Genomic DNA, 13,234 nt, shown 5'->3' with positions numbered 1-13,234 from the left:
ATTTTACAGTTAAGTAAGGTAATCAACCATTAAAAAAAATAATAAAACGAAATTCAATTAAGGAGAGAGAGAGAGAGAGAGAGAGAGAGAGAGAGAGAGAGAGAGAGAGAGCCTGTTTTGAAAGTGAAATGGGAAAGATGATGACAACCAGCTGCGCGCGATCCCGCCATGAAAAACAAGTTCGGCGTGAACTGCGTCTCCTGTTGAAAACCGTAAAGAACCTGTAGTACTATTACTGTCACCGTGAGAATGGCCGCCATAACGAACTGGTTTCGTTTCCTCTCCTTTTTTTTCCCCCGCCTTTCTAAAAGTCCCAAGGAGACTTTTAAAAGGAAAGTTTGGTCATAAAAACAATATCTATCTAAAAGTGGCTTCGAGTCAACAAGTTCGGTGCGAACTTCTGCATCTACTATATAGGCGAGATGGCAAACAGTACGGAACTTGTATCAATGTCATCGTGAGAGTTTACAGTAAACTGGTTTCGTCTCCTCTCTATTTCCTCACCTTTCTAAAAGCCTCGAGGCAAATATAACGTAATGTGTGAAGTAAAACGAAACGATTAGAAAATGCGTCTAAGTTTCTTCGGCGCAGAAATCGATTTCTCTGTACAGATTATTATCAAACCCGCCGAATTTATAGATCTTTATCTTCCGGTAGTCTCGGTCCATGAAGCTTACATCCATGGCCCGGTGGTGGCCTGTTCTGTAACGTTTGCCAGACTAAAATATCATGGCTAATTCCTTAATAAAATAAAAATCACTGAGTCTAGACTCCAGAGAGCTGCAAATGAAAACGACGTCGGTCTAGTCCATTCTTCGGTGGCTCTCTCCTTCTCCCTTGCTTTGTTTCATGTATAAAAAGAGGGAAAATCGGAACAAAAGACAATCGAGATGATGGTGTGTGTCTTTCGCGCGCTTTCCTGAACAATGGCACAATGGGTCTAAAGATATTATACCTTAATCGTCAGATTCTTTCTTTTGTACTTTCTTCTTTCCGTATTTTTGGCTTCGTAATTCCACCGTGGGATTCTGTAGTATTCGGTTTTATATTATCATCATTATTATTATTATTGTGGTCTCCTATTCGGTTACCCTCTCTCTCTCTCTCTCCGTTGCAGAAACACCCTCTCTCTCTCTCTCTTTGTTACAGAAACATCTCTCTTTCTCTCTCACTTCGTTTCTCTCTCTCTCTCTCTCTCTCTCTTCTTTACAGAAAGATCAGCCTCTCTCTCTCTCTCTCTCTCTCTCTCTCCAATTTCGTTAAAGAAACTTCTCTCTCTGTCTCTCTGTCTCTGTTACAGAAACATCTATCTCTCTCAATCTTCGTTACAGGAACATCTCTCTCTCTCTCTCTCTCTCTCTCTCTCTCTCTCTCTCTCTCTCTCTCTCTCTCCATCTTCGTTACAGAAACATCCTCTCATTTTCTCTCTATTTCTCTCTCTTCGTTACAGAAACATCAGCCTCTCTCTCTCTCTCTCTCTCTCTTTGTTGCAGAAACATCTATCTCTCTCCATCTCCGTTACAGGAACCTCTCTCTCTCTCTCTCTCTCTCTCTCTCTCTCTCTCAGCAGCATATCTAACTCATTCAATGTGGAAAGGGCACAAGAATAATTCACTTATGTCAATAGTTACATCATATTCCGTCTCTTAATATGTGCGATATAAAATTATTTTCAAAAATGGTGATGAAAGAGGCTTTTGGACCCGGCTTCCATTGCAAAGTCCAATCCCAATTGTATTTTTTCCTTAGAAGCAAAATAAATAAGTAAACTCAATTCTACGTTTCATATTAGGCTTATATAAAGCTCCGCATTCAACATTAGACCTATAGAGTTAATACATTCTATTGACCCTTCGTATTTATTTCGAGTCACGCAGATGCTCCCATTAAGCGTGTCATAAAATTATATTGCTTCTCGTTACGGACACACACACACACACACAATGAAAAAAAGAACATAAATGAAAACATTTGACATTCTAAGCAGTTATCGTACTACGCGTTCACAAAACTGTATCTATACTGCCTAATTGCTCGCGCACACACATATATCTTTTATTTAGATCAATCACCTCATTAGCATAAACTCATTACTGCATTCCGTTCGCAAATTAGGCTTCCCCAGAGAAACCGCAAAGCAAGCAAGGAACAGACAGACAAATAAAATAAGTAAAAAAAAAAAAAAACTAAAATTTTATAACGGTAGACCGAGTGTTGTAAACTCGAATATACGTGATCAAGGCAATGTGACATTGGCAATTATGGCTGTTAGTGACGTCATCAAGATTTAAATTGCTTTGAGGAAACGCTCTCGTGCCGTTTCGCAGAGATAGACAGACAGACAGACACACACACACACACACACACACACACACACACAGAGGTTGATCTTTCTGTAACGAAGAGAGAGAGAGAGATAGAGAGAGAGAGAGAGAGAGAGAGAGAGAGAGAGAGAGAGAGAGAGAGAGATGCGTCATTGAAATACGCAATTATATCAAACTGGCTCGTAAATCAGTGTCACGACTTGTAGTAGTACTACTACATTGGTTGTTGTGTGACCTAGACCCTTCATAGATAATCAAGAGCCGTATTTAACAAGAGAGAGAGAGAGAGAGAGAGAGAGAGAGAGAGAGAGAGAGAGAGAGAGAACGCAATTAGAATAAAAACAAACTAAACACAAACACTAAGACGTAAGCCTAGGGCCACACCAGCATCATCATCACCGCCACTACGATCCCCACCACCAGCAAACAGTTATTAAATGTAGCCAAAACCTTCGGCGGAACCCAGTTATTATGGACGAAAGCGGTCATCGTTTTCCCTTACCGTTTGACCGTCATTCAAGGATGAATTAGTAAAATACTGTTAAAATGGCCTCCTCGCGTTTGCTTCATTCCTACGGCTAAATGAGCCTTCATTATTGGCTTCTACATTAGACCTATATGTTGTTTCTCAACGCGAAAAAAAATGGCTCTGTTGGGTAAGCGAAATTTAATGTTTTATTTTTTTAAGTTACTTTTCTGTTAAAATGGCCTCTCGGCGCTTACTTAATTTCTACGGCTAAATGAGCTTTCATTAATGGCTTCTGCATTAGACCTATATGTCTTTTCTCAACGCGAAAAAATGGTTCTGTTGGTTAAGTGAAATTTTTGCTTTTCTTCTTTTTTCATCAATAGACCTATGTTTCTCAACGCGAAAAATTGGCTCTGTTGGTTAAGCGACATATTTTTTTTTTATTTATTTATTACTTTTCGGTAGAGAGAACAGGCTAAACGCCCTTTCAAAGTCAGCAAAATAATTGTGCTCTCGAGTTACGCCAAGACGTCCATTGCATATCCTTGTGTCACCATATTTTCGTTGTCACAAGAAGCAACGGGCTGGAAATGAGTGAGCAGCAGCGCCGGCAATGTCGGCCGGCGTCAGTCATCGCGCCTCCCGGAGTTGCGTCATCCTCACTCCCCCACCCTTGGCACCCCCCTAAAACCTCTTTCTTATTCCACAGACAGAAACTGTCATACATAGACACGCCATCTTATAAGTTTTCAGTCACGTCTTTGTGTTATCTCTCTTTCTTTATCGCTTGTTTACTTTAATTTCTCTCTAACTTTTTTTTCTTCACGGCCTGTTCGTCCCAAGGACGCATTTCGTGTGTGTGTCAAGTAGACCGAACTTAAAAAAAACACACACACACACACAAGCTCTTTTAGCCTTTTCATAATTATTATTTGCTCCGCTTTAGTCCTCCTGCTAACCGTAGGGCCTCGTGGTGACCCATTGCCCCTTTTATCAGGCAGTAATGGACCGTTGTGCAAGTTTTTTTGCAATGATTTATTATGGGAATATCTTGCTGCCATCATGCGTCTCCTATAGGCCTAAGTCTATACAGGCAGCTAGCTGGTCGCAAGTTCAGATCAAAGTTCAGTGGCCGCATGAGAGCGCGCAAGAGCGGCCCTTCTTTTGTACGCGTCGATGATGTATGGACCGAGTAGTACGCATTACGTAGTACTGCGTTAACTCTCTCTCTCTCTCTATAGAATGAGTACGCATTACATACTGCGTTAACTTTCTCTCTCTCTCTCTCTCTCTAGGCAGAACAAGAGAGAGAGATGTAGAGAGAGAGAGAGAAAGTAGTACTAGGGAGCAAACTAATAATGGTTGGTTGGGCGGCTGGGTCAGCGCTGATAATGTTAAAAGCGCCTCCTTGACCCCCATGACCCGAGCATACAAAGCCGCCCATTCACCACCGCCACCGCCACTCTCGCTCCCGGCCTTATTTTTCCCTCTTCTTCTTCTTTTTCTTCTTCTTCTTCTCGTTTTCTTTCCCTGTCGTGCTATTTCTGGCGTCCGTATTTACATTCGTATTTGCGACTTGACTTCGTGTTTGGAGAGAGAGAGAGAGAAGGTTAGGTTTAGTTTAATTCATTTTCTTTGTGGCCTGAGAGAGAGAGAGAGATGAGAGGAGAGAGGAGGGAGAGGGTTTTAGTTTAGCTCATTTTCTTTGGTGGCGAGAGAGAGAGAGAGAGAGAAGGTTAGGTTTAGTTTTAATTTCATTTTCTTTGTTGGCCCTGAGAGAGAGAGAGAGAGAGAGAGAGAGGGTTAGGTCTAGTTTAGCTCATTTTCTTTGTGGCCTGAGAAGAGAAAGAAGAAGAGAGAGAGAGAGGGGGGGGGATTAAGTCTATTGCAAGCTATACTTCTAATGTACTGAGAGAGGAGAGAGAGAGAGAGAGAGAGAGAGAGAGAGAGAGGGTCAGTAAACTCATTTCCCTGCCATCTTTTATTGCTTTTCGGTTCAACATTCAAGGACAGGAAACGAAAGTGAAAATGATTGACGGTCCTCTCTCTCTCTCTCTCTGTCTCTCTCCAAGTCCGTTAAAAGATGTACCTTGCAATAGACCTAATACTCTCTCTCCCTCTCCCCAAGTCCATTAGAAGATTTAGACTCTTAGTCGCAAACAAACGCTAAGAATTATAGGTCAAACGGATGCAAACAAAGAACTAACGAAAAGGGGAAATTAGCACAATCAACAGCCGGCCTGGTTGACGAGTTGACTACACAGTTAGTTTCACTTTCTTTCGTCTGTGTGTGTGTGAGAGAGAGAGAGATTCTCTCATGGAACCGGAAACTGCGGAGAGAGATAGAGAGCGAGAGAGAGAGAGAGAGAGAGAGAGAGAGAGAGATTCTCTCATGGAACCGGAAACTGCGGAGGAAAAGAGAGAGAGTGAGTTTTAAATATCTGCTGTCTATGCCAAAGCCACGTGTAATCGTCTGGAGTTTACAGATTATTATTATTTTATTATTATTATTATTATTATTATTATTATTATTATTATTATTATTATTATTATATAACACTCATAATCACATGAGTCAATAAAATAAAATGGAAAAGTAAATCCTCAACAATATGTCTGTTTGATCTTATTATTTGAAATACAAAGCAGAAAGCTTTCGATGATCTGCACGGTCCTCCTTGAGATTGAATACAAGGAGGACCGAGCAGGTCATCGAAAGTTTTCTGCTTTGTATTTTAAATAACAAGATCAAACAGACATTGTGGATTTATTTTTCCAATATATATATATATATATATATATATATATATATATATATATATATAATCTAATAAAATTACTATATATATATGATATATGATATATATACATATATATATATATATATATATATATATATATATATATATATATATATATATATATAATCTAATAAAATTGCAAAACTCGAAAATAAGTAAAAGGTTCTGGATCGGTATCTAGGAGTTGAAGTCACCCAAAAGTAACATCGACTTCTTCCGTTGTGTCTTTTTTTTTTTTTTTGTAGAATTGTCACATTATTTTTCTATTTCTATACATTCTTTTCATTTTAAAATTGCTAAGGACGCTATTTATTATCATATATAGGCCTATCATGACAAAGGTAACGACGTAGGCCTATTATACCGATAGGCCACTGCAGGAGAACCCACTATGGTATGACGTAAGTAGGAGACATTTTGCAATTTTTAATTTTTTGTTTTGTTATTTTATCCTCCATTCACTGACCACAGAGCGTGCATAATAAGTTATTTGCGGTCTGTTTATTACACACACACATACACGCACGCACAGGCAAAAGTGAAACAGAAGAAAACCTCCAATTTGGTTGAATTTCAGTGACTCTTCCGCTAGGCCTATTATACTAGTCTAACTAGGGTGTCGGTGAGGCGCGGTTTATTCTAAACCATAGGTACTCTGGAGGTACAAAAGTGTTCATATGCAAACGCATGAGAGAGAGAGAGAGAGAGAGAGAGAGAGAGAGAGAGAGAGAGAGTCCCGCCAAAACATCAAGTAGAACCATGACAAACTTAGAAATATCTGCGTTCAATTTTTATGTCAAGCGTTATTAGGCCTATATTGTGTGTGTGTGTGTGAGAGAGAGAGAGAGAGAGAGAGAGAGAGAGAGAGAGAGAGAGAGAGAGAGAGACATAAATCACAAAATCCCGCCTAAAATATTATCGCACTGAACCACGTCTAGGACGAAGAACAGCAGTAACGTTAGTATACGACGATGCCCAACTAGACCTACCTTTGCGCAACCAAAGTCACCGCACCAAAACCCGTCAAAAAAACACTTATTTATTCTAACGTCTGAACAAATTCAATGAATGACGAGTGACACTCCCCCCCCCCCCCCCCCCACCCCCCCCACCCCCCCCCCCCCCCCCCCAGCAGGAATTACCGCACGAAGATCCTCGGAGCTTAAAGGGAACAAAAAGCCACCACACCCAAAGTCGTCATCATCATTTATGTTTTTTGGGCGCCACGCCCCACAGCGAAGCGCTTCTGCGACTGCGCGCTATCCAACATGTCAGCCGCGCAAGGTTGAAGCCTCAATTTAGTCGAAATGTTTTGATGTTTACGGTATTTTCCAGACTTTATTGTTAAGTATTGTAAAGTTTAGTCGTTGGTTTCAGAGTATCAGGGTTTTTAGAATGTTTTTATGTAACGTTAGTCAACTTTACGAAATAATTATGGAGTATGGGTTAGGGTTCGTCTAGAAACGTAGGCCTATGTGGCCTGATCGGTTAGGCCTAACTTGAGCACGGACGCATGATAATATTTCAATTTTATTAAACAAACATCTCTACAGAAATTAAATATGAAAATTAGTAAAGCAACTAAGTCTACGGGCATAACTAGCCTCGTTTCGCGGGCAGAACCAGCTCCGTTTCAGGGAATCCCTTCTAACCCCCACCCACTTCGGAGAGGGGTGGGTGAGGCTGGATGAAATCCCATTATAAACCATCTTGAGAGTGGTCCCCACTATGTCCCTGTCAAGTTTCATGCCCATCGGACCAGCCGTTTGGCCGCGATTGAATGACAGACGGACGGACAGACATTACGCCCATTATAGTAAATAAACAAATAAACAAACAATCAAACGGTGATGGACAGGTATAGCCAAGTTTGTACATATATATAAACTAGCCAGTAATTAAGTCAGCCAATGGAGAGGCCATTTCCGTTCTAAATTGGTCATTAGGAGTAAGACGGTCGTAAACTGATCCACCATTTATCCTTGACATCAATTCTTGAAAGAACTCTAAATGGAGACTTTCTTTTTACTGGTACTTTTTCAGACATTGCTCCATTCCATCTTTCGGGTAGCGGCGTAACGCCTGTCAGGACAACTCTTCCCACAGTAACATCAACTTTCTCTCTCTCTCTCTATCTCATTAGACACTTTCTTTATAGAAACATCACTCTCTCTCTCTCTCTCATTAGACACTTTCCTTTTAGAAACATCAATTCTCTCTCTCTCTCTCTCCACAATGTAAACCATCTAATCAGGTCGAGACGTAAGGTCTATCGACAATGCGCATGCGCAAATTAGAACTTCTAATTCTTAGTTATATAAAAAAAAATGACACGACGCTGACGTCACGGGTTTCTTATAGCGATGGTATACGGCAAGCTTTTTTTTTTTTTTTTGAAAGATTACAACACTAATCGTCTCCTCTTTAAGTCTGACCTTGTGATGCTTTGGCGGAAGAAAGAGAAATATCTCTCTCTCTTTCTCTCTCTGTCTCTGTCTCGGCCTGTGTCTTTTTGCGGTTACGTCAGCTCTGAGAGAGAGAGAGAGAGAGAGAGAGAGAGAGAGAGAGAGAGAGAGAGAGAACAATTCAGACAAATTAATGAGAACAATATCCGTATAATAATAATAATAATAATAATAATAATAATAATAATAATAATAATAATAATAATAATAATAGGTAGGTCCCATCTGACCCTCCCTAATGGGTGTACGTATAGAGTCAACCTGGTAGGAATCGCTGCGCCAGTCTTCTCGTTAGGAAATCTGTCATTACAAGTCTCCTGTGATATAAACATAGCGGGGGTTGGGGTGAGTGGGTCGCGGTTGGTAGAACAGCAGCTCACTGAATGCCTTAAGAGAGCTACAGAGAGAATTGTATATATATATAATATATATATATATATATATATATATATATATATATATATATATATATATATATATATATATATATATATATTCCATTAAAACATATCAGCAAACAAGTCACCAAACTGCACTTGACAATTATGTAGATATATATCCACACGTAAGGTGAAAAATGAAAGACCAGGTACCAAGCGCTTTTGCGTATTGCATATACACTTCTTTGGGGTACTACAAAGTAAAATGAATAAATTAAAATTAATAAATAAACAGAGGAATCACGTAGATACTTCGAGGTGTTCTTGAATTTTCGACCACATTCATCTTGAAAAGTTTTCAGGAATTTTTTAATAAAAGAGATTGACTAACGGTATATGGCAGTGTCCAGATATTTCCTCTCACAAAATGCTCCGTAGTGTTACTGGAATATAATAATATTTCTTGCTCTCTGCAAAGATATGTCCGGTCTGCATATCCTTCAATGCTTTTATCATTGTTCGTAATTCCCCCCAAAACAAGTTAGTGGTTTTTTCTATGCGATTCCTTGTGCTCGGTGTGATAACAAATACCTATAGGTCAAACTGGTAAAGAACTAGATGACAGTCTAAAACAACACCGTTATGCACTGCAAACAGGTCAGTGAACTAGTTTGTTTGTATAGTGTTTTTATATTGCACAGAACCAGCGGTTATTCAGCAACGGGACCAACAGCTTTAAGTGACTTCCGAACCACGTCGAGAGTGAACTTCTCATATCTCACCACTCAATGGAATGCCTGAGAATCGAGCTCGCGGCCGGCCACCGAGGTGGCAGGCCAAGACCGAACCGACCATGCACAGAGGCGCTTGTCAGTGGACTAGTGCTTTATTTGTGTACACATGTATGAATTTAACCACTGTGTAGACTGGAGAAATTCATCCGAGAACATTATTGTAACCATATTGTAAAAAGAAACATAATTGAATCTGGCTTTATGAAGCATTTAACAATCCACTTATGATGGTTTGCTTGTCAATGGCTTTCGTCTTTGTTTTGTGAAGTTTTCTCGTTCATGTCTCTATTTATATTTATTTATTGTACTTTGTACCCCCGAAGAAGTGTAAACAATGCACGAAAGCACTTGGTAGTACATACCTGGTCTTAATTATTCCAGACATATATCTACAATTACAATTCTCCAAAATACATAACAAAAAGTAAAAAAGAAACATAAAATACACAACACAAAGTAAAAAAGGAGCATAAAAACTAAGTTAACTGCAAATCATAAAAGAGCAACGACAAGTTAAAACAGATTACGTAAAACGCAGAAATATACTGAGCGAAAAAAAAAACATGAATATTCAGAGTAAAAAAAAAAAAAGTGTGATACTGTAGTAGAAAATATTGGAAAACCTACTGTTCATGTTGTAGTTAAAATGACAACTGGGCGAGTTAGAAAGCTGCAAATGAAAAGGGCAGAAGTGCTGTGGGTAAGAGAGAGAGAGAGAGAGAGAGAGAGAGAAGAGAGAGATAGAGAGAGAGAGAGAGAGAGAGACGAGAGAGAGAGAGAGAGAGAGAGGAAACAAAAACAAACAAAGGAAATAATAATGTCTGGAATATTACCACGTCTTCTGGCTATCTTGTTCCTCCTTAAATTGAAGTTTTCTAGAAACGACAACATACCCAGTTATATATATATATATATATATATATATATATATATATATATATATATATATATATATATAGATATATATATATATCTATATATATATATATATATAAAATATATACATATATATATATATATATAGTCTCTAGTTAAAAATAATTTTTTATCTGTGGTTTAGTATTAGCTTGACACGAGAAAAGAAATAAGGGTAAAAACTGAAACAAAGAATGAATGAACAGCTTAAAAATAATGAAGAAATTAGAAAAAACACAAAAACGCTAATTGGCACCTGAATTAAACGTCATCATCCAATTCGCGCTTGAACCAATCAGGGTACTCACAACACCTGACGTCACGTGGTTATGTCACACTCCAATTTGCAGTTGTCCAATCAAGGGCTATTTTACACTGGATGACGTCACATCTCATTACTGCCACCTACCACTTGTTAGAATTAAACCAATGCAAGACCCACGACTTTACCCCCAACGTATTTGGACAGATAAGGAGAGAGAGAGAGAGAGAGAGAGAGAGAGAGAGAGAGAGAGAGAGAATTAAATAATTCTGTAATATTTTCGACAAGGTTTATAGTCTCACCAGAATGACCATAAACTTCAAGTAAAGAGTCACATAACACGACTATAAAATGAGGTTTAGAGTCAGAAAATTACTATAAAATCAGGGTATAGCATACAAAGCCTCCTATAAAATTAGGTACAGTCACACAAAAATATCATAATATCAGGCATATCGTAAAAAGCCAATTAGGTATAACCTCACAAAAAAAAATACTATAAATCAAGGATATGGTAAAAAAAAATTACTGTAAAATCAGGTATATAGCCATAAAAAAAACTATAAAATCAGTGATATAGTCACAAAAATTTTAACTATATGATTAGGTGTATAAAAAGACTATAAAATCAGGTATAGAGTCATACGAAGCCTCCTATAAAATTAGGTATAAAGTCAGACAAAAACTCCTATAAAATCAGGTATATCGTCACAAAAACTGACTCTAAAACTAGGGATATAGTGAAAAAAAATTGACTGTAAAACCAGATATAGAGTCGCACAAATCCTATGAAATCGGGTATAGAGTCACACAAAGCCTCCTATAAACCAGGTAAATGGCGTCACACAAAACCTATAAAATCAGGTACGTCGCCAGAAATAACTATTTGATCATTATGTGCAGTCACACAAAAAATCACCATAGAATCAGACATATAATAATCACACAAAAACAGTTACACGAAACGTCCTATAAAATCAGGTATATAGTCACAAAAACTGACTTGTAAAATCAGGTACAGAGTCACACAAAAACCTCCTATAAAATCAGGGTTATAGTCACAAAAACTGAATAATGAAATCAGGCAAATAACCACAAAAAACACTCACAAAAATGAATGTAAAACTCAGGGGTGTCACAAAAATTTACTAATGAAATCAGGTATATAATCCCCCCCACCCCCCACCCCCCCCCCCCCCCCAAAAGAAAAAAAAAAACAGGGTCTATAGTCACAAAAAGCACTATACAATCAGGCACAAAAGTCACTCCACTCACCCAGCCGAATGCAACCGCTCTCGCCATGGCCGCAACCTTCTCCCGTCGTTGCTGGGGCCAAACTGACTTTACTATCGGTTGGGTTCACCTCTTTACGCTGGAATGAGCTCATTCATAACTCCCTCCCTCCCCTTACGCCTCCTCCATTGAGAGAATGGGGTGCGTTCTTTTATCAATTAAATGGCATTAAATGTCCAAAAATATCTATTATATATATTCTGGAGTATTTTAGATAAATGTTGGAGAATGTTACATAATTTTTTAAGGATTTTGGGTGGTAAATCCCGGAGGATTTTGGGTAAATTCCGGAGGATTTTGAATAAATTCCGGAGGAATTTAGGTAAATTCCAGAAGATTTTGGATAAATTCCGGAAGATTTTGGGTAAATTCCGGCAGATTTTGAATAAATCCCGGAAGATTTTGGATAAATCCCGGAAGATTTTGGGTAAATCCCGGAAGATTTTGGATAAATCCCGGAAGATTTTGGGTAAATCCCGGAAGATTTTGGGTAAATTCCGGAATAATTTGGATAAATTCCGGAAGATTTTGGATAAATTCCGGAAGATTTTGGTTAAATTCCGGAAGATTTTGGGTAAATTCCGGAGGATTGGGTTAAATTCCAGAAGATTTTGGGTAAATCCGGGAGATTTTGGTTAAATTCCGGATGATTTTGGTTAAATTGGGTCAATTCTGGAGGAGGATTTTCAGTAAAATTTACAGAATTCTGAGAAATTTCGGAGGCTTTAAAATATACTTTGGAGGATTTTAGATAAATTTGCGGAATTTATAGGTAAATTCAATTGGATTTACAGGTAAATCTCATAGGATTATACAGTAGATTCCATAGTACTAAGTAAAATTCCAGGGATTTCTAGGAATTATGGATGTTATTTCTTATAGGAAATATCTTAAAATCCCATTGGATTTATCAGTGAAATTCATGGAATTTATAGATAAATTTAATAGGAATTATAGTTAAATTTCAGAGGATTTATGGGTAAGTTCCATTGGAACTTTAGGTAAATCTCATAGGATATACAGGTAATTCATATGAATTATAGGCAGATTTCTTAATGGTTTCATAGGTAAATCTCATAGGAATGATGAAATATATCTTCAGTAAAATTATTTGAATCATTGTATAGGCCAGACGGTAAAATCTACCTTCAAATCCTGTGAAATTTACCTATAACCTATAAGGTACTTATAAATCTCATGAAGCTTACCTATAAATCCTATCCAAATTACCTATAAATCCTATGAAATATACTGATAAATCCCATGAAATTTATTGATAAATCCTATGAGTTACCTCTAAATCTCAGGAAATTGACCTATAGATCCTATTAACTTCACATATACCGTAAATCATATGAATAAATATAAATCTCATGAAATTTACCTATAAATGCAATTAAAATAATTCACCTATATATATCCTTTTAAATTTACCTATGTACCCTGTGAAATATACTGATAAATCCTATGAGTAGTTATAAATTTTATGAAATTTACCTACAAATCCTATAAAATTTACCTATCAATCTCT

At 37.9% G+C, this 13,234-nt stretch overlaps 1 protein-coding gene across 1 annotated transcript in view; it reads right to left on the bottom strand.

The window, feature by feature from the left end:
* The window catches only part of LOC135199324 (uncharacterized), a 36,731-nt gene extending 24,963 nt beyond the window's left edge, over positions 1-11,768 (bottom strand). The window contains exon 1 of the mRNA XM_064227238.1: positions 11,686-11,768. Within this exon, the coding sequence (XP_064083308.1) occupies positions 11,686-11,712 (27 nt within the window). The 5' untranslated portion in view covers positions 11,713-11,768. The remainder of the gene's footprint in view (positions 1-11,685) is intronic.
* Between the last annotated feature and the right edge of the window lie 1,466 nt (positions 11,769-13,234).

Source organism: Macrobrachium nipponense, chromosome 25 (genome assembly GCF_015104395.2).
Source record: "Macrobrachium nipponense isolate FS-2020 chromosome 25, ASM1510439v2, whole genome shotgun sequence".
Taxonomy (NCBI): Eukaryota; Metazoa; Arthropoda; class Malacostraca; order Decapoda; family Palaemonidae; genus Macrobrachium; species Macrobrachium nipponense.
This window is presented reverse-complemented; position numbering and strand designations above follow the sequence as displayed.